At 37.6% G+C, this 21,681-nt stretch overlaps 1 protein-coding gene across 1 annotated transcript in view; it reads left to right on the top strand.

The window, feature by feature from the left end:
* CATSPERE (catsper channel auxiliary subunit epsilon) overlaps positions 1 to 21,681 on the top strand; it is a 160,021-nt gene that overhangs the window by 129,334 nt on the left and 9,006 nt on the right. Inside the window, exons 18-21 of the mRNA XM_086344924.1 lie at positions 1,984 to 2,083; positions 6,476 to 6,562; positions 12,687 to 12,844; positions 21,183 to 21,236. Of these exons, the coding sequence (XP_086201050.1) occupies positions 1,984 to 2,083; positions 6,476 to 6,562; positions 12,687 to 12,844; positions 21,183 to 21,236 (399 nt within the window). The remainder of the gene's footprint in view (positions 1 to 1,983; positions 2,084 to 6,475; positions 6,563 to 12,686; positions 12,845 to 21,182; positions 21,237 to 21,681) is intronic.

Raw genomic sequence — 21,681 nt, forward strand, 5'->3', positions numbered from 1 at the left:
ATAAAAAATGCCTTACCTTTGTAGAAAATGGCTTAGGAACAAGGTTGGGCAGAATTTTACAGATAAAATAACAGATTCACTATCAAATATTAACAAGAATAAAGCAAGTCTTAGAAGTATGATTCAGCTGGAAATGTCATCCCAGCTGCCTCTTTATTATCAATTCCCATGACAACCCATCCCAAACTAGAATTTGGTGCTACAGAAGCAACCCAGAAGGAACAGAGGGACATAATTGCTCTACTGTGATTCAGGATGTTCAATAGCAGATATTAGGGGTGTTTTAGGGCTACTCAAGATTTATTTAATCAGATATGGTAAGACACACAGACATGGGAATGACTGTCATGAAGGAAGAAGTTTATTATAAATAACAATCCCAAGAAACAGGAGGCACAGCACATCATGTAGGACCTCGTGCGGAAGCACCAGGACCTGTCAGGAGAGGGAGTGAGGGGAAGACAGAGCTAAGTCTTTACTGTGTTTTCTGTAGGAAGGAATGGAAGAGACAGGGTAAGCAGGTTAGAATTGGCTATTTTGAGTAATTTCAGTGGGCTCTGGGCAGTCTAGCTGTCTAGTACCTCGTCTTGGGGTGATTAAAGCAGGTGGATGGAGAGTGGGCCAGTGTGACAACTCATAAAGGAGGTGGGTTCTGGGTGGGCTACAGACTGTGGGGCTTCCAGAGTTGGACATCTATGGAAGGACAATCCGAGCTGAGATCAGTAAGCCTCAGTGTCCAGGGTTCTGGGTTGGTTGGTTTGTGTATGAAAGGCATTCCTGGTTTACCAGGAATTAACCCTGGGTAGGGCAGTCCCTCCAAGGTAAGCAAGTCCCCACATATTAAGCACCACTTTTCAGAAAGTAAAAGACATGATTAATATGATGAGCTATCTGGAGTGAGCACACAGGATTGTAAACGTATGTCTAATGGATCAATAGAGAGCTCTCTCCTTCCCAGTTCCAAAAGTGGGACTGCCGTAGTGGAGAAGTTACAAATTGTAGGGAAGAGTTACAAAATGTAGTAACATTCATTAGTCTCTGGGGTTTGATTAGTGTTATATCTTACATTAACAAACTGTAATGAAAATAAGCCGTGCTTACACGGGCAAGTATTTTTGCCTGGTATTCTCAATGAAATGAATAGAACATTAAAGATTATTATAAACCCAGAAAGCACGGGTTATGCAATTCATTGTTATTGCCACTAGATGACACTGTAGCTTCTTGCTTATCATGAGTGTCAACCGATGCCTGCTCAAGAGTTAAGATCTTTTTTATTTAAATCACATATATATTTTTTTTTGGTAGAAATGTAAGCATTTTTAATTGTATGAAGGTACACATTAAAAAAGATAATATTCGTGATTAAAATTGAATATCAAAGGAATGGTGGGGGTGGAGGAACAGGAAATATGATTTTATGATTTTTGATTGTTCTTGGGCTTCCCTGATAGCTTAGTAGATAAAGAATCCACCTGCAATGCAGGAGACCCCGATTCGATTCCTGGGTCGGGAATATCCACTGGAGAAGGGATAAAATACTCACTCCAATATTCTTGGGCTTCCCTTGTAACTCAGCTGGTAAAGAATCTGCCTGCAATGTGGGAGACCTGGGTTCAGTCCCTGGGTTGGGAAGATCCCCTGGCAAAGGGAAAGGCTACCCACTCCAGTATTCTGGCCTGCAGACTTGCAAAGAGTCAGATACGACTGAGCAACTTTCACTTTCACTCACCTCATCAATATATGGTTGCAACTGTTTTCAAAAATAAAAAATTTCTGCTTCGTTACTATTAGTTTTGAGAGCTGAAGGAAGCCTACACAGTAGGTACTTTATAGATAAGAAAATTGAGGCTTCAAGAGTTTAAGTAATTTCTGCAGGATCACAAAGCTTAGTGATAAAGACAGGATTTAACCCTAAGCCCATCTATCTTAAAATCTGGAGCTCTTAACTCTTCTACGCTAAACTGTTATTTTGTGTTTCAGATACAATGACAATGGTTATGTTGAAGATGTTGAAGTAAATTTCATAGTGTGGGAAATACATGGCAGGGATGACTATAGCTTTAATAATACTATGAAGAAGGTATGACATTTTTGGATTTAAATAGAATTTAGCATGCAAAATTAGACAAGTCTTTCTATTTTAAATCAATGTATAAGTTATCTAAGGAAAACAGAACAAGTCAGCTGTAGGCAGGGGAAAAAAAATACTACCTCTGTGTTAAATTCTATGACTACTATAATTCATTTATGAGAAAAGAAATCAGTGTCACATAGAGCAAAAGGGGTCAGAAAAGGTAATGTTTATAGTAGGATGATGCAATTAGTACTATTTTATTTTCTCTCCACATAGTATTTAATGTTTGATTATTTATGGGTCTGCCTTTGGCTTTCGGCCAATCATCATATTCATGCTAAATCAAATGGATACACTGTAGGCTTCATCTCACTGGATTTGTTTGCAGCATTTGACCCATTGACCTTGGCTTCACGGTCACCACGCTCTCCTCTCCTGGCTTTCCTTCATCCTCAGTGACTGGTGAGCCTCCGCCTCCACAGTGAATCCCTCTCATTCTGCCTGTTCACTTTGCAGGCCACGGCAGAAAGGCCTGACTACTAAGACCAGCACACTTCACTCATCCCTGCTGTGTGGGGCTTTCTGTCCTGGAGGGCTGCCCATCACGACGGAGCGTGAACAGCCTTGACTCCTGAGATTTGTCAGAGATGTCAAACAAAACCAGGATGTCTCCTTCCAAATTAACTTTCTCATCTATCAGAGACCCTCATTCGCCAAGAAATAGAACCTGCCCAGGTGGCAACCAAGAGACAAGAGTTCTACCGGCTACCCCCTCCACATTACTATAATTATTTGAGCAAAGAAATCCATCCCATCATACATTCCTCCCATACTTGTTCAGGGTCCAATATGTACGGTTTGGGGGCCTATTTCCTCCTCACAGTCTCACCCCTATACTATTCTATCCTTCTTAAACCTTGGCTAAGTTTTCCATTACTCTTTACCACCTCAAACCTTTCTAACATACCTTAAGATTAAAAACCCTAGATCCGTCTTCAACAAACATTCCTCAGAGAATACAATTATCCCCATGTTTCTATCAAACCAAGGGTACTCTTTCTCTTACCCTATATTCTTAAGGAATGAAGAATTTACATTCTTCCTAATTCACAGTATCATTTCCAGATCATTATCTCCTCCCCTGAGTAAAACACAATTCAATGCTTCTATCATCCAGTTGTTACCTACCCCATCCCTACTTGCTGACATATACTTGGTTACTTGATTATTTCTCCCTTGTCCTCAAAACAATTACAATTCTGCCAGCCACCATGTAGGGTTATTGCTGGAAAGAAGCCAGCTTTCTAAACAGAGACTACATTTCCCAGCCTCATTTGCCACTAAGTGGGGCCATGCTTCTTAACACTGGAATATGAGCAGAAGTTATACGTGTCCAGGAAGAAGTGCTCAAGAACTTCACATGATCCTCCATGCTTCCCATCTTCCTTCACATGTCAATATAGTATAGCGACAATCAAAGATGAGAACTGGATGAAAGAGACAGGGAACTTTAAGAAGCCATTAGATTTTAAAAGTCTGAGTTTTTAATTCACTTCTTTGAGGAGAATCACCCATAGGAGTCACTGCCAGGAACATCTGCACTGGACTATGTGTGATCAAGAATTAAACATTTCATGTATAAAACCCCTGAAAACCAGGGCTACTATTGAAGCAAAGCACACTAATGTAGCTCCCTCTATTAAAATTACATTTCAATGTAAATATTTTAGTCTCTGACCTCACCCCTCAACCCTGTAGCCTCTCACTTTTTCTCACACACTCTAGATATCCACTATATTGAGCCTTCTGCTTTCTTCCTCTCTACTTCTCCCATTTTTCTTCTCTTCATTTCCTATCTAACTTGAATTCCATGGTTCAGTCCTCCAGCTACTGTCTTGCCAAGTCATATGTCACTTTCCTCAGTATTATTCTCATTCAGTGTTATAGCAAATTTAAACATCTATCTTTCTGCCTTATCCATGCCTGATTCTGAGCTGCTGATCAGTTCTACAAAAAAGAAATTAAAACTGCAATAATTGAAATTAGGAACTCAACTGTTGGGAGTGATGACTGAAAATAGAATTAGTCATCTAGAGGAGAGATCAGAGGGAAATATCCAGAATTACACACAGAGAGATAAACTGATTTCAAATATAGGAAAAAACATAAAGGAGATCTTCAATGCTAAGCTCTAAGAACTGGAATCCTTAAAAAAAAAGTGCTGCTCAGAAGCAACATTTTCCAAAACTGATGAAAGACATCAAAGCGTAGAAAAAGTAATCCGCGTCTAGAAACACCACAGGAAAATTTCTAAAATCAAAAGCAAAGGGAAAAATCTTTAAAGTAGAGCAAAAAAGATAAGTTACCTTCAAAAAAGCAACTGTAAGGTTTAAAGCTAATTTCTCAATAGAAACAATAAAAGCCAGAAGTCTTTGAACAAAACTATTTTAAGCTACTGAAAGAAAATAATTTCAAACCTAAAATTCTGAATACAACGGGAATAGCATTTAAAACATGAAACTTAACAACAGATAAGTCTTTAAAAATACATGAAATTAAAAGAGGAAAGAAATTTAAGTAAAAAAGAAATGAAGAATGAAACAAAAATGATTTGAGAGAAAGTGACAAATATTGAGGCTAGGCAAAGAAGATTCGATCTATGGATAAATGGAATTCCTGGAAAAGAGAACCAAAGCAAAGGAAGAAAACCAATACTAATAATTCAACAAAACATCTCCCCACCCAAGAAAAAATATTTGAAGCTTCTTATTGAAAGAGCATACCATATAATTGAGAACAGCAAATCAGAATAGCCAACCTATGTGTGCTTTATAAACACTCTTCCAGAGTATTGAGGTGGGAGGAAGCACTTTCAATTCATTTGCAAATCCAGGAGGACTTGATGAGGGCCTTAAAAGAAGAGAATTATGAGCTAATCTCATTCATGATCATAGATACAAATCACCTGAACAAAATACTAGCATATCAAATACAGCAGCTTATTAAAAAATAATGCCAAGTTTTCTTTATTTCATAAATTAAGGCTTGAGGATATCACTTGGCAGTCAAAGTAATCTAGTATATTAACAGAATAAAGAAAAAAAGACAATTATTACAACAGTTGATGAAAAGTCATTTGATTAAAAATTTATTGACTTCCATGGTGGCAAGGAGTCCACCTGCCAATGCAGGAGACATGGGTTTTTGATCCCTGACCTGGGAGAATCCCATATACCACAGAGCAACTAAGCCCGTGAGCCACAACTATTGAGCCTGTACTCTAGAGCCCAGGAGTCTCAACTACTGAGGCCACATGCCGCAGCTACTGAAGCCCATGCACCCTAGAGCCCAGGCTCTGCAACAAGAGAAGCCACTGCAAAGAGACGCCTGTGCACTGCAACTAGCGAGCAGCCCCACTTGCCACAACTGGAGAAAAGACCATGCAGCAACAAAGACCCAGCATGGCCAAACAAATGTTTAATAAAATTTACTAAAAATACATCATCCATATATAACACTACTTTAAAAATAAATCTTGTAAAATTGTAAATAAATAGTACTTCTTTAAAATGTGGATACAAAAAACCCTGTATAAAACATCATGATGCTGTGCTTAGTTGCTCAGTCGTGTCCGACTCTTTGCAACCCCATGGGCTGTAGCCCACCAGGTTCCTCCATCCATGCGGATTCTCCAGGCAAGAATACTTGAGTGGGTTGCCATGCCCTCCTCCAGCAGATCTTCCCAACCCAGGGATTGAACCCAGGTCTCCTGCATTGCAGGTGGATTCTTTACTGTCTGAGCCACCAAGGAAGTCCAAGAAACTGGAGTGGGTACCCTATCCCTTCTCTAGGGGAACTTCCTGACCCAGGAATTGAACTGGGGTCTCCTGCATTGTAGGCAGATTCTTGACCAGCTGAGCTACCTGGGAAGCCCATAAAACATCATACTTAATGGTAAAAATGTGAAAGCCTTCCCTCTGAAATCCGGAATGAAACAAAGAGGCCTGTTTTAACCATTTCTATAAACATTGTTCCATATGTTTATCATAAGGTAAAAAATAAGCAATAAAAATAAAAGTATAACGGTTGGAAAGGAAGAAATACAATTGTCATATTCACAGATAACATGATTGTTCATCTGGAACAATTAAAATTAATAACTGAGTTTAAGAAGTTGTCTCTGTACAAGATCAATATACAAAAGTCCATTGTTTTTCTATATATCAGCAAACATTTAAATAATTAAAAATTAGATGTATAATTTCCAATGGCACTAATTAAATACTTAGAAATATATTGACATGCAAAACATATATATATATATATATAATCTTTATGTATATATATAATCTTTATGTATATATATAATCTTTCTGTGTATATAAAATCTTTTGACAGAGCGGTTGTTTGAATGAAGCTCAAACATGGAATTCAATGATCGAGCTTAACAAGCACCTCCCATTAGAAGAAGTCTGGGGACCTGAGGTAAGAAAAACATTACCTTGTAAATTATTTATTTACAATAAGTAACTTGTCATTTTAGTATTAATAAGTGCTTAAAGAAAATATTTTGGGTTTAAGTTTGATTTTGTAAATCAAATCCAGTTTTTATGTTCTATTCTAAAATGTTTCATCTTAATTCTGTTTGATCTTCTGTTGCTCTGCATTACTAACAATTTTGTTTTAATTTTCTCTTCTGAAAATCTATCTGCAGATTATTAAATATCTGAAACACATGTTATAGCACTAAGACTGAATCTTTCTAAAGAATGCCTGACATTTCAATTCTTATATAACTAAAAGATCTTTTCAGAATGCCAATTACCATACTGTTTTCAATTTTTTTCAATTGAATTTTCTTAAATTGCAATTATTTTATTTGGCAAATCAAATCATATCTCATGAATAACATGTGACATAGAAGGTAACTCAGCCTTTAAAATGTAAACCCTACAATAAGAATATTATTTTTGCTTCTCCAGCAGAATCTATACATGTCCAGACGGAGATGAACAATGTGTATTTTCCTCTATATTCCCAACTCCAAACCATCCATTTTCTACCTGTCACTCCCGTCTGCCCAGTAACATGATTCTAGGAGCTTTACTCCAACAATCCTTTGAACAGTTCTTCCAACTCAATATAACCTTCAACTCACTGGTCCTACCACCCTCACCACACCCCCAGTTCTCTTTTCCCTTTTTATTTTAAATTCCACAGTCAATAATCATATCACTCTATTAATATATACCCTCAATTCCTTTGCTCCCCTCTCACTTCTTTACATTTCTATAGCTAACCACATCCCTGGTTAAATTCAACTATCCACCTTAGCACCTGACTGTGGTCAGAGAAAAACCCTTGCTGACTTGCTTCACTTTCACGATTAAAATGGTCCCACAATACTGCCCAGCAACTATTACTGTATTTCTTCATCTTGTTCCTTCTCCCCATCTCACAAATAGCTATTGCAGGCTTTCTCCTCTCTCTTTAAATCTCCAGCAACTCTTTCCCCATCCTCATTCTTACATAATGAACTTGCTTCCTACTCCACCAAGAAAATTATGGTAGTTATTAAAATCTGGTGCAAGACCCTTTTATCTAATTTTATATAGAGAAGCACATATTTTAAAACATGAAATATGTTGCCCTATTGTTTTTTTTTAATTTTATTTTTAAACTTTACACAATTGTATTAGTTTTGCCCTATTGTTTTTAATATTTTGTTTGTTTTTAATATTTTGACAGCTATAATTCCTTATAACTAGTTTCCCTTGTAATGCAACCTGTGTTACATTATGCTTTTAAAAACATTATTGTGAGAGGGGCCCACAGTAGTTCATAGGCTTCACCAGATTGCCAAAGGGGTCCATATAAAAATAAAACAAGATAAAATTTTTATTTATTTGGACTTCCCTGGTGGCTCAGATGGTAAAGAGTCTGCCTACAATGTGGGAGACCTGGGTTCAATCCCTGAGTCGGGAAGATCTGGAGAAGGAAATGGCAACCCACTCCAGTATTCTTGCCTGGAAAATCCCATGGATGGAGAAGCCTGGTAGGCTACAGTCCATGGAGTCGCAAAAAGTCAGACACAACAGAGCTACTTCACTTTCACAACTTTATTTATATTTTAAAATCTATATTTATATATTTATACACACTCACTATGAGGTTAGGAACCTCTGATATAGATTAAAAAAAAGAAAAGGACTAAATCTTGGATCATTTCAATATTTAGAGATGGAGTACATGAGGAGTGGCAAAGACGGTAAAGGGCATCCCAGGTGGCGCTAATGGTAAAGAACCCACCCGCCAATGCAGGAGACATAAGAGACATGGGTTCCATTCTTGGGTTGGGAAGATCCCCTGGGGAAGGGCATGGCAATCCACTCCAGTATTCTTGCCTGGAGAATCCCATGGACAAAGGAGCCTGGTTGGCTATAGTGCATAGGGTTGCACAGAGTCAGACACAACAGAAGCAACTTAGCACATATGCACAAAAAGGAGGTTAAAAAAGGAATAATCCAAGAAGCAAGAGAAAATCCAGGCAAATACGATGTTCTGGACTTCCTATTAATCAAGTCTCCACAGAAGTATGGAGGGATGAACTGTGCTAAATTCACTATTAAAATAGGTCAACTATGATGATGACTGAAAAAAATGATTATTTACTTCAGTAACATAGAGATAACTTTGACAGGATGAATTTTGGTAGGATAATGAGAGACAAAACCTTACTGAAGTGGGTTTAATTAGCAAGGGAAAAAAAGAGTTCAAAGCAGCAAGAACAGACATCTCTGCAAAGGAGTTTTGTAGTAAAGAAGAGAAATAGTGTAGTAGCTGGAGAGCAGTGGGTGAAGAAAAAATTTTCTTCTTTTAATAGTTGAGAGACATAACCACATATTGACCGATGGGAATATTCCAACAAAAGAGAAAACTGATAATGCTTCAAATTTAACATGTCAGAAACTGAGCTTTTGATATCCACCCTCCAAACGTACTCCTCTAGTATTCTTCCCTACCTCAGTTAATAGAAATCCCATCCTCCCAGTTTGGTCAGGATAAAAGCCTCTGCATGTCATCTTATGGTCCACATTTGGTCCTTCAGTAAATCTTATTGGCTCTTTCTTCAAAATGTATTCAGATTTGGTCACCACCCTATTTCAAGCCACAATCACCAACCATCTGGGATATAATCACAGCATCCTAACTGGTCTCCCTGCTTCAGCCTTGCCCACCATGAGTCTATCCACAACATAGCACCAAGCATGATGCTACCAAAACATAAATCAGAACATGCCACTCTTCTGCTCAAAAACCAAGCAGTGGTTCTCATATCACTTAGAGTTATGACAAAGCCAACAGGACTTGCTGTATTGCATCCCCTTCCAACCCCCATCATGACTAGCTAACACCTTTCTTCAGGTCTTTACTTAAAAATCAATTAGTCAGTGAAGATTTCCCTGGCCACCCCACTGAAAAATTTAAACATCACCCCATGACAGTTCCTATCTCCCTCCCCTATTTTCTTAAATGTCATTAGCATTTATAACTCCCTGATACATTACATAGTCTACTTATTTGTCTTATACATTATCTGACTCCCCAACTAAGATGTAGGCTCCATAAGGGAAGGGAATTTTGTTTGTTGTTTTCACTGGCATCTGACCCATTACAGGTGCTCAGTATATATTTGTGAAGCCAATTAATTAATTATAGGTCACCTATCTATTATAAGGAGTATTATTATTCAGCTATTTAAAAATCAAAAGGAATTAAACTAGTAATAGAATCAGTTAAAAACAAAACTTACCCTTCTAACTTCTTACTGACGGACATCCAAGAATCTGGGTTTGAAGATAGATGTAGGTGATACTCTGGCTCAAAATCTCACAAAGGGCACCCAAATGTTATAAGATATGATAAAATAACATAGTCCTAGGAAGCAACGAGCTACCTGATAACTAGCATTCAAGTAGCTCACCTCAATCAGTATGATACAGTACTGTTGGTATTTAGTTGCTAAGTCGTGTCTGACTCTTTTGCAACCCCATGGACTGTAGCCCACCAGGCTCCTCTGTCCATGGGACTTCCCAGTGGGTTGCCATTTCCTTCTCCAAGGGATCTTCCCAACCCAGGGACTGGACTGGTGTTTCCTGCATTGGCAGGCTGATTCTTTACCACTGAGCCACCAGGGAAGCCCCAGTACAGTGCAGTACTTCTCAAATTTTAGAATTACGTAGAGGCGACATCAGAATCACCTAGAGGACTTGCTAAAACAGATCTCCAGGTCCTACCTCCAAAGTTTCTGATTCATCAGATCTGGGGCTAAGCCCCCAAATTTGTATTTCTAACAAGTTCCCAAGTGATGCTGATCTGGGGACCACATTCTAGAAACATTGAAATAGTGGCTTACATTCTATAAAGAATTCTGAAGTGCCCACACCAGGCCTTAAGTGTTCAATTCTACCATATGAGAAACAAAAATCTCACCATTGAAAGGATGGATTCAGTCTGGAGTTTGAATATAAGAGAAGGCAGGTACCTGCAAAGACTAGTTATGTCCTAGTGAGTAAGGCTATGCTTACTAAAGAGTGTCACGACTTATTTATTCAACATGGCAATCAGAGGTACTGTCTTCCTGAAACATATTCCTGAAATGAAATAGCCTTCCAGTTCTTAGAGCTGCACTAGTTCCTGCATAGTCCTGGTTCTATAAGGATGAATGACATTTGTACAAAAACCTGGGAAGTAGCTTACAGACTGTAATTTCTCAAGAGAAAATCTGAAGGACTCACAAACAAAGGTGGTATTTTCATAGGTTCTTCCAAGTTAATGTTAGAGTTTGAGAAGGAAAGGGAGAATGTGGATCATGAATGGCTAGCTATATACTTAATAACTCAGGGTGTGAGCTGAGTTTCTGGACATGACTCTACAGTAATCCAAGAAGTCCTTGGCTAAAAATGAATAGTAATTCATGAGGCCAGGAACTATATGAACTGTTACTGATTATCATCAAAACCAAGTAGAGTTAAAGTACACAATATCTGCATATTGAAAATTGTCAAAATGTAGGAATAATGTGAAGAAAAGCCCAAGAAATAATTACCACTTGAATAAATCAAATGGGAGTTACTCATTCAAAAGCTATAGAAAGAATTCAGCCACAGTGAGAATGCATGACAAAGAGATGAGCAACACTTTAAGTAGGGTGTAAAAGCATACAGGATCTACAAGTATCCAGAAGAAATACCATGTATTATTTTAGGATTTTATTTTCTAAGCATAGCTTTAATAAAGTGACTTTAAAAAAATATAGTGTCTATGCTTTTAAAAAGGGGAACAAGAGATAAACAAATAATCTTTCCAGTTTGTATCTTGAGACCCACAGAGAGACAGTAGTGGTAAATGGGCATAAATAAAACTCCTAGGGGAAGATTTTGAGAGAGCTGATTCTTAGGTAGGTCGATAAGAAGTACAGGGCCCTCAAGGAAGGAGTCCAGGGCTCTCTAGGAGGAGAAAAGGGACAAACTTTTTTTCCCTACATTCCTTAGTCTTAGTCACTTATTTTTTTAAGCCCAGAGCTAATAATAACACAACAAAACTCATCTTGCTCAAGGGTATGTTTTTCCTTAAGCTCTGTATTAATGATTATATAATAATAATGTATCCTGTTTGAGGACATGTTTCTCCTTAACAAGAACCTTCTGACTAATCTTGTTATATTAAAATGTATGTTGTGGGAGTCAGTCTGGTAAGACCTTTCTATTGTTAGTTCTAATCTTGTTAATTTAAGATGTATTGTTATGGGAGTGAGTCTGGTAAAAGTATATAAGGCCTTCATAACACTAGCTAGTGGGGCACTTTCTGTCCCCCTTCTAATGTTTATGTCAGAAGCTTTCTCTGTCCCTTTTTTTACTTTAGTGAAAAAAGTGAAATCGCTCAGTCGTATCCAACTCCTTGTGAGGCCTAGACTATAGCCTACCAGGCCCCTCTGTCCATGGGATTTTCCAGGCAATAGTACTAGAGTGGATTGCCATTTCCTTCTCCAGGGGATCCTCCCAACCCAGGGCTCGAACCCAGGTCTCCCGCATTGTAGACAGATGCTTTAACCATCTGAGCCACCAGGGAAGTCTTTTTACTTTAGTAAAACTCTGCTACACAAAACTTTGGGTGATCAAACCTGGTCCCTGGTCCCAAAGCTAAATCTTCTTTGGAGATCACAAATCTGACATCATTCACAGAAAGCTATCAATTTAACTACTATTGAATCCATACCTTATAATCAAAATTGTCTCTGTCCCTAAATTAAGTATCCATGAAGGATTTTGTACTTTTTAGATTTAGGGAAATAAAATACTTACAGATTCTCAACAACCTAATTTATTATTATTTGCAAATAAAGTATTTGCTTTCACTAAGCTTCACTTTTAATCAGACTTAACCCAAGATAGCCTCTAAAAATACTATTAATATACATCACTAAAATGATAGAAAAGATGGGAATAATTATTATATCTTTAAATAATTTTCCAAAATAAACATATTGGAATATAATTTTGTTTATAAAATTCAAATAATGACCTTAAGTTTTTTGTTTTCTATTCAGAACTATAAGCATTGTTTTTCTTATGCTATTGGAAAACCAGGAGATTTAACTCAACCATATGAGATTATCAACAAGTCTAACCATAACCATTTGGTTTGGCCCTTGGACCATTCTGGAATGTATGTGTTTCGTGTGAAGATCCTGGATCCAAACTATAGGTGAATATAAATGTTCCATTATAATAGGTTTAGCATTCAGTTCAGTTCAGTTCAGTCGCTCAGTCGTGTCCGACTCTTTGAGACCCCATGAACCGCAGCATGCCAGGCCTCCCTGTCCATCACCAGCTCCTGGAGTCCACCCAAACCCATGTCCATTGTGTTGGTGATGCCATCCAACTATCTCATCCTCTGTCGTCCCCTTCTCCTCCCTCCCTCAATCTTTCCCAGCATCAGAGTCTTTTCAAATGAGTCAGCTCTCCGCATCAGGTGGCCAAAGTATTGGAGTTTCAGCTTCAACATCAGTCCCTCCAAGGAACACCCAGGACTGATCTCCTTTAGGATGGACTGGTTGGATCTCCTTGCAGTCCAAGGGACTCTCAAGAGAATTCTCCAACACCACAGTTCAAAAGCATCAATTCTTCTGTGCTCAGCTTTCTTTATAGTCCAACTCTCACATCTATACATGACTACTGGAAAAACCATAGCCTTGACTAGACTGACCTTTATGGGCAAAGTAATGTCTCTGCTTTTTAATATGCTATCTAGGTTGGTCATAACTTTCCTTCCAAGGAGCAAGCATCTTTTAATTTCATGGCTACAATCACCATCCACAGTGATTTTGGAGCCCAGAAAAATAGTCAGCCACTGTTTCCACTGTTAGTTTCTAAAAATTACATTTTTATTTTCTTGATTTAATTTGCTATCACCCAGCTATCCAATTACAGGCATACCTCATTTTATTGTGCTTTGCTTTACTGTACTTCAAAGATGCTGCATTGAAGGTTTGTAGCAACCCTTGGTCAGTGAGGTTTATCGGTGCCATTTGTCCAACAGCATTTGCTCACTTCATGTCTCTGTGTCACATTTTAGTAATTCTTGCAATATTTCAAACCCCCCCACCAACAAAAAGATTATGATTTATTGAAGGCTCTGATGACGGTTAGCATTTTTGAGAAATAAAGTATTTTTTAATTAAGGGAAGTACATTCTTTTTTTAGACATAATGCTATTGCACACCTAATAGACTACGGTATAGTGTAAACGTAACTTTTATATGCACTGGGAAACCAAAAACTTGGTGTGACTCGCTTTATTGCAGTGTTTACTTTATTGTGGTGGTTTGAACCTGAACCCACAATATCACTGAAGTATTCGTGTCATATTTGCTTTTTCATTTTGGAGCAGTCATGTTAAACATTCTGTGGCAGTAAGAGATAGGATTTCACGTTCAACATAATCTATTCACAGTTAACATTCTGAGTTCTTTACTATGTTTCATTGCTACGATAGATGCAAAATAGAGCATAAGGATAATCTCAGCCTTCACGATGCTTGTAATTAAACTGGTTGGGGAAGGAAGAGCGGAGGGTACACATAAGACCAAAGGAGGTTAAATCAGAGCAAACACATATTTTTCAAATATAATCACTTGTATTATTGATAGGCACAAAAATAATTCAGAGATGGGAAAAATAAATATTGAGCATCAGGAGAAAATTTCCCAGAGGACAGGGAATACTAAGAATTTATATTGTCAGAGAACTAAGACAGACCCTTCAAATGAAAGAAATCACACTAATGATGGAATTGAGCTGGACATTAACATACTGTATATGGCTCGTGAAAAAAGGTGGAAAATTTAGGGTTGGCCAAAAAGTTCGTTCATTTGGCCAACCCAATACGTTGCATGGGGAAGGTAAAAAACAAAGGATGCAAATTAATCCAAGGCAATTCATAATGTTGAAGTCAATCTCAAACCATGTCCTAGAGAGCCTCTTCAGTATCTTTACTAGAGGAGCATTGTGATGAGAGAGTAGTTCTAGGAAAATTAGCCTGTGAAGAAAGAATCCTAAGAACAGAAAACAAATTATAGATAAATGAGAGAAATGGAATTAACAAGACAAGGATCAAAGGAAGCTGTGTTGCCAGTAAGAATGGAAAGGAAAAAGTCTAATAAATAGTTATCAGGAAAGAGATATTATATTGATCTAATGTGCCAAATGAAGGAAAAGAAGGAATTTATATGGTTTCAAGTTTTCTAGACTAGGTGATTAAAAATTATGGTATTTTTTTTTACCACAGTAGATGATGAGGTGGTTTTGCTTTGCAGGAAATAATGAGATAAGAGTTCTGACTTTGCATGTGAGAGGACAATGAAATATCTGAGTGAAGATGTCCTGAAGTGAAGTGAAGTGAAATTGCTCAGTCATGTCCGACTCTTTGCGACCCCATGGACAGTAGCCTGCACCAGGCTCCTCCGTCCATGGGATTTTCTAGGCAAGAGTACTGGAGTGGGTTGCCATTTCCTTCTCCAGGGAATCTTCCCGATGCAGGGATCAAACCCAGGTCTCCCACATTGATAGACAGATGCTTTAGGACTAGAGTTGGAGAGAATAGCTGATGGTCAAGAGTTTTGAAAATATAAATGTGGGCATCTTCCACAGTAAATAAGTTAACTGACATACTAGAAGAAAAGAGCTTTTAAGAGATACCCACAGTAAAGGAACTGAGGGTATGAGAAAAGAAGCTGAGTGGAAAGCTCTTCAAAAAAAAGAAAAAAAGAAGAGGAAGAAAAAGTTCCATATTACCCAACCAATCTACAGATTCAAAGCAACCCCTATCAAAATTCCAATGATGTTTTTCACAGAAATAGAACAAACTATCCTAAAATTTGTATGCAACTGCAAAAGATCCCCCAAAGCCAAAGCAGTCTTGAGAAAGAACAACAAAGCTGGAAGCATCTTACTCCCTGATTTCAAACTATATTGCAAAGCAATAATCAAAACAGTATGATATACATATAAAAAGACACATGAATCAATGGGATAAAACAGAAGTCTCCAGAAATAAACTCACACATATTCAGGCACTTAATTTATGACAAAGTAGCCAAGAATATACAGTGGGGGAAAGGACAATCTCTTCAAAAACCGTGTTGGGAAAATTAGACCTGTGAAAGAATGATATTAGACCACTATCTAACACCATACACAAAAATTAACTGCAAATGGAATACAGACTTCAACGTAAGCCCTAAAACCATAAAACTCCTAGAAATAAATATAGATGGTAAGCTCCTATATGTGAGTCTTTGCAGTATTTTTTTATCTGACACCAACAAAATCAAAAATAAGTGAAACTACCTCAAACTAAAAAGCTTCTGCCCAGCAAAGGAAACCCACAATAAAATTAAAAGGCAACCTACAGTATGAGAGAAAATATTTGCAAATTATATATCTGATAAGGGGTTAATATAAAAATATATAAAGAACTCATACAACTCAATATCAAAAAGAAAAAAAATCCAATTTTAAAATGGAACTAATTATACATTTTTGCCAAGAAGACATACAGATGGCCAACAAGTACATGAAAGGGTCTTCAATATGACTAATTATCAGAGAAATACAAATCAAAACCACAGTGAGATATCACCTCATACCTGTTGGAATGACTGTTACCAAAAAGATAAGAGGTAAATGTTGATAAGCATGTAAAGAAAAGGAAACCCTTGTGCACTGTAGGTGGGAATGTAAATTTATGTAGCCATTATGGAAAACAGTTATGGAGGTTTCTGAAAATATTAAATAGAACCTACCATATGAGTCAACTATTCCATTCCTCTGTACTATCTAAAGTAAACAAAAACACCAACTTGAAAAGATATATGCACCCCCATTTTCACTGCGAACAAAGCTAGTGGAGTTGATGGAATTTCAGCTGAGCTATTTCAAATCCTAAAAACCGATGCTGTGAAAGTGCTGCAATCAATATGCCAGCAAATTTGGAAAACTCAGCAGTGGCCACAGGAATGGAAAATGTCACTTTTCATTTCAATTCCAAAGAAGAGTAATGCCAAAGAATGTTCAAACTACCACACAATTTCACTCATTCACACACTATCAAGGTAACACTCAAAATTCTCCAAGCTAGGCTGCAACAGTACATGAACCGTGAACTTCCAGATGTTCAAGCTGGATTTAGAAAAGGCAGAGGAACCAGAGATCAAATTTTTAACATCCATTGGATCACAGAAAAAGCAAGAGAATTCCAGAAAAACATCTACTTCTGCTTCATTGACTATGCCAAAGCATTTGACTATTTAGATCACAACAAACTGGAAAATTCTGAAAGAGATGGGAATACCAGACAACCTGACCTGCCTCCTGAGAAAACTGTATGCAGGTCAAGAAGCAACAGTTAGAACTGGACATGAAACAACAGACTGGTTCCAAATAGGAAAAGGAGTACCTGAAGGCTGTACATTGTCACCCTGCTTATTTAACTGATATGCAGAGTACATCATGAGAAACATTGGGCTGGAAGAAGCACAGGCTGGAATCAAGATTGCCGGGAGAAATATCAGTAACCTCAGATATGCAGATGACACCACCCTTATGGCAGAAAGTGAAGAGGAACTAAAGAGCCTCTTGATAAAAATGAAAGAAGAGAGTGAAAAATTTGGCTTAAAACTCAACATTCAGAAAACTAAGAGCGTGGCATTTGGTCCCATCATTTCATGGCAAATAGATGGGGAAATAATGGAAAGACTGAGAGACTGTTTTGGGGAGCTACAAAATCACTGCAAATGGTGACTACAGCCATGAAATTAAAAGATGTTTGTTCCTTGGAAGAAAAGCTATGACCAACCTAGACAGCATATTAAAAACCAGAGACATTACTTTACTGTCTAGTCAAAGCTATGGTTTTTCCAGTAGTCATGTATGGATGTGAGAGTTGGACCATAAAGAAAGCTGAGCACAGAAGAATTGATGCTTTTGAACTGTGGTGTTGGAGAAGACTCTTGAGAGTCCCTTGGACTACAAGGAGATCTAACCAGTCCATCTTAAAGGAAATCAGTCCTGAATATTCATTGGAAGTACTGATGCTGAAGCTGAAGCTCCAATACCTTGGCCACCTGATGTGAAAAACTGACTCATTGGAAAAGACCCTAATGCTGGAAAAGGTTGAAGGCAGGAGGAGAAGGGGATGACAGAGGATGAAATGGTTGGGTGGCATCACTGACTTGATGGACATGAGTTTGAGCAAGCTCCAGGAGTTGATGATGGACAGGGAAGCCTGGAGTGCTGCAGTCCATGGGGTTGCAAAGAGTTGGACATGACTGAGCAACTGAACTTAACTGAACTAAATGTTCACTGCAGCATTATTTACAATTGCCAAGATATGGAACAAATGTAAGTGTCCAAGGGTGGATGAATTGTTATAGAAAATGTGGTATATGTACAGTGGAATATTATCTGGCCATAAAAAGAAGGATATCTTGTCACTTGAAACAATATCAATGGACCTTGAGAACATTATGCTAGAGAGTCTACTTTGGTTTGAGTCCAAATTTTACCACTAGTAACTATCTAGTCTTAAGCAAATAGCAGTCTTTTTAAGTTTATTTATCTGTAAAGTAAGTCAGTAAAACCTATCTTTATTCTGAGGATTAAATGATGTATCTGGGTAAAAATCTCTAATTTTGCTGGGCACATAGCAAGGACTCAATAAAATTAAGTTCTTTTCCTCTCTCTTCTCCCACATGAAGATAGATGAAATCATATATTAATGTTTATTTAGTTATATACTATCTCATTCCAAGAAATATGCTAAATTATGAGAGATAAAATACCTAGGGATAAACCTAAGGAGACTAAAGACTTGTACTCTGAAAACTATAAGATGCTGATTAAGGAAACTGAAGATGATACAAATAGAAAGATATACCATGTTCTTGGATTGGAAGGATCAATACTGCCAAAATGATTATACTACCCAAAGCAATCTACAGATTCAAAACAATCATTATCAAATTACCAATTGTATTTTTCACAGAACTAGAACCAAAAAAATCTTAAAATTTCTATGAAAACACAAAAGACCTCAAGTAATCAAAGTAATCCTAAGAAAGAAAAATGGAGCTGGAGGAATCAGGATCCTTGACTTCAGACTACACTATGAAGCTTCAGTCATCAAAACAGTTTGGCACAAAAATAGAAATATAGGTCAATGGGACAGGATAGAAAGCCCAGAGGTAAACCCACACATCTATGGTCAATTAATCTATGACAAAGGTGGCAAAAATATACATTGGAAAAAAGACAGTCTCTTCAATAAGTGGTACTTGGAAAACTGAACTGCTACATGTAGAAGAATAAAATTAGGACATTCTTTAATACCACATATAAAATTAAATTCAAAATGGATTAAAAGCCTAAATGTAAGACTGGATACTATAAAACTCACAGATGAAAACACAGGCAGAACACTGACATAAATCACAGCAATATCTTTTTGGATCATCCCCTGCTGCTGCTGCTGCTAAGTTGCTTCAGTCGTGTCCGACTCTGTGCAACCCCATAGATGGCAGCCCACCAGGCTCCCCCGTCCCTGGGATTCTCCAGGCAAGAACACTGGAGTGGGTTGCCATTTCCTTCTCCAATGCATGAAACTGAAAAGCGAAAGTGAAGTCGCTCAGTCGTGTCTGACCCTCAGCAACCCCATGGACTGTAACCCTCCAGGCTCCTCCATCCATGGGATTTTCCAGGCAAGAGTACTGGAGTGGGGTGCCATTGCCTTCTCCGGGATCATCCCCTAGAGTAATAAAAATAAAAACAAAATTAAGCAAATAGGGCCTAATTAAACTTAAAAGCTTTTGCACAGCAAAACAAACCATAGACAAAATGAAAAGACAACCTATGGACTGGGAGAAAATATCTGCAAACAATTCTACTGACGAGTGATTAATTTCCAAAATATACAAACAGCTCATATAGCGCAATATAAAAAAATAAATAAATAAATAACCCAATCAAAAAAATGGGCCAAAGATCTAAATAGACATTTCTCCACACAGAGATGACCAAAAGGCACATGAAAAAATATCCCAACATTGCTAATTATCATAGAAATGCAAATCAAAACTACAATGAAGTATCACCTCACATCCATCAGAATGGCCATTACCAAAAAGTCTACAGATAATAAATGCTAGGGCTTTCCTTGTGGCTCAGCTGGTCAAGAATCCGTCTGCAATGTGGGAGACCTGGGTTTGATTCCTGAGTTGGGAAGATCCCTTGGAGAAGGGAATGGCTACCCACTCCAGTATTCTGGCCTGGAGAATTCTATGGACTATATATAGTCCATGGGCTCACAGAGAGTCAGACACAACTGAGCACCTTTCACTTTCACAGAAAGGATGTGGAGAAAAGGGAACCCTCCTACACTGTTGTAGATATGTAAATTGGTACAGCCACTATGGAGAACAGTATGGAGGTTTCTTAAAAAACTAAATATAGAGCTACCATATGATCAAGGGATCCCACTCCTGGGCATATATCTGGAGGAAACTATAATCTGAAAAGATACATGCACTTCAATGTTCACTGCATCACTATTTACAATAGCCAGGACATAGAAGCAACCTAAATGTCTATCAGCAGATGAATGGATAAAGAAGACGTTTTATACACACACACAAACACACAGTGGAATATTACTCAGCCACAAAAATGAAGGAAATAATGCCATTTGCAGCAACACGGATGGACCCAGAGATTACCATACTAAGTGAAATAAGCAAGACAGAGACAAATATCGTATAATATCACTTATATGTGGAATCTAAAAAAAGACAAAAATGAATTTATTCACAAAACAGAAATAGACTCACAGACATAGAAAGCAAATTTATGGTTACCAAAGGGGAAAAAGATGGGAGGGATAAATTAGAAGGTTGGGTTAGCATATAAAGACTACTGTGTACAATATAGATAGACAACAAGGATCTATCGTTTAGCAGAGGGAACTATACTCAATATTTTATAATAACCTATAAGGGAAAATAATCTGAAAAAAATAGATAAATGTATAATTGAATCACTTTGCTTTACACTTGAAATTAACACAACCTTGTAAATCAACTATACTGTACTTCAATTTTAAAAAACGCAAAAAAATAAAATAAAGCTAATGAAATTAGTGAAGTTGTCCACTGAAGGGAACAAAATGCTTAGCAATTCTTCCACATCAGTTTACCCACTGTGATTTTGCAGTAAAATTTTCAACAGAACAAAGAAAGGAGTATACATTAAAATATATTTCATTCATAATTCCCATTCATTACAGTGGAGCTTTTTCTCTGTACAATGGAAGGCAATACTCAGTTTGATTAAAATTTCTTTTGGTAGTAATAAAATTACTATCTTGAAACAAAAAATAAAAAAGAAAATGACACCTTAACTAAGATTATACATGATTTGGTACCCAAAGAGATGGGCCAGAGTCTTTTATATATTGTATTTAATCTAATCTTTAATATTTTTCTTTACTGCAGTTTCTGTAACCTAACCACTATATTTGCAATAGAGACCTTTGGAGTGATTCCCAGGTAATGACTGGTGCCTAATTAGGCTTTAATTCGGGAAGTTGTAAAAGATACAGAAAAGGAAACACAGCTCTCCCCTCTTTTCCTGGGACCTTTATACTTCTGTCCTATATGTGACATCCTAAAGGTTGTATGTATTTATTATACCAAGGATACAGCAGAAAGGAATTCCTGAGAATTGTTACTGCACCTCAGGTCCCCTTGTGTTCATCGTCCTCAACAGCCATTGTCTTCCCAATCAAAAGTGACTTTCAACTCCACCTAAGGGTACACGGTAGATTGCAGCAGTGGGGACAGGAAGGAGGCAGTGGCTGTGCCCCTGCTGGCTCTGGGTCAGCCTTTGACCACCAGTCATCATTGCCATGCACACAGGAAGCAGGTAGGAAAAGCATTTCCCTGGACTCAGCTTTAGTTTCCTTTGAGAGCAGAGGAAAAAGTCTTAACACAA

Source organism: Bos grunniens, chromosome 16, assembly GCF_055505025.1.
Source record: "Bos grunniens cultivar Pamir isolate PY7600 chromosome 16, Bosgru_T2T1.0, whole genome shotgun sequence".
Classification (NCBI taxonomy): domain Eukaryota; kingdom Metazoa; phylum Chordata; class Mammalia; order Artiodactyla; family Bovidae; genus Bos; species Bos grunniens.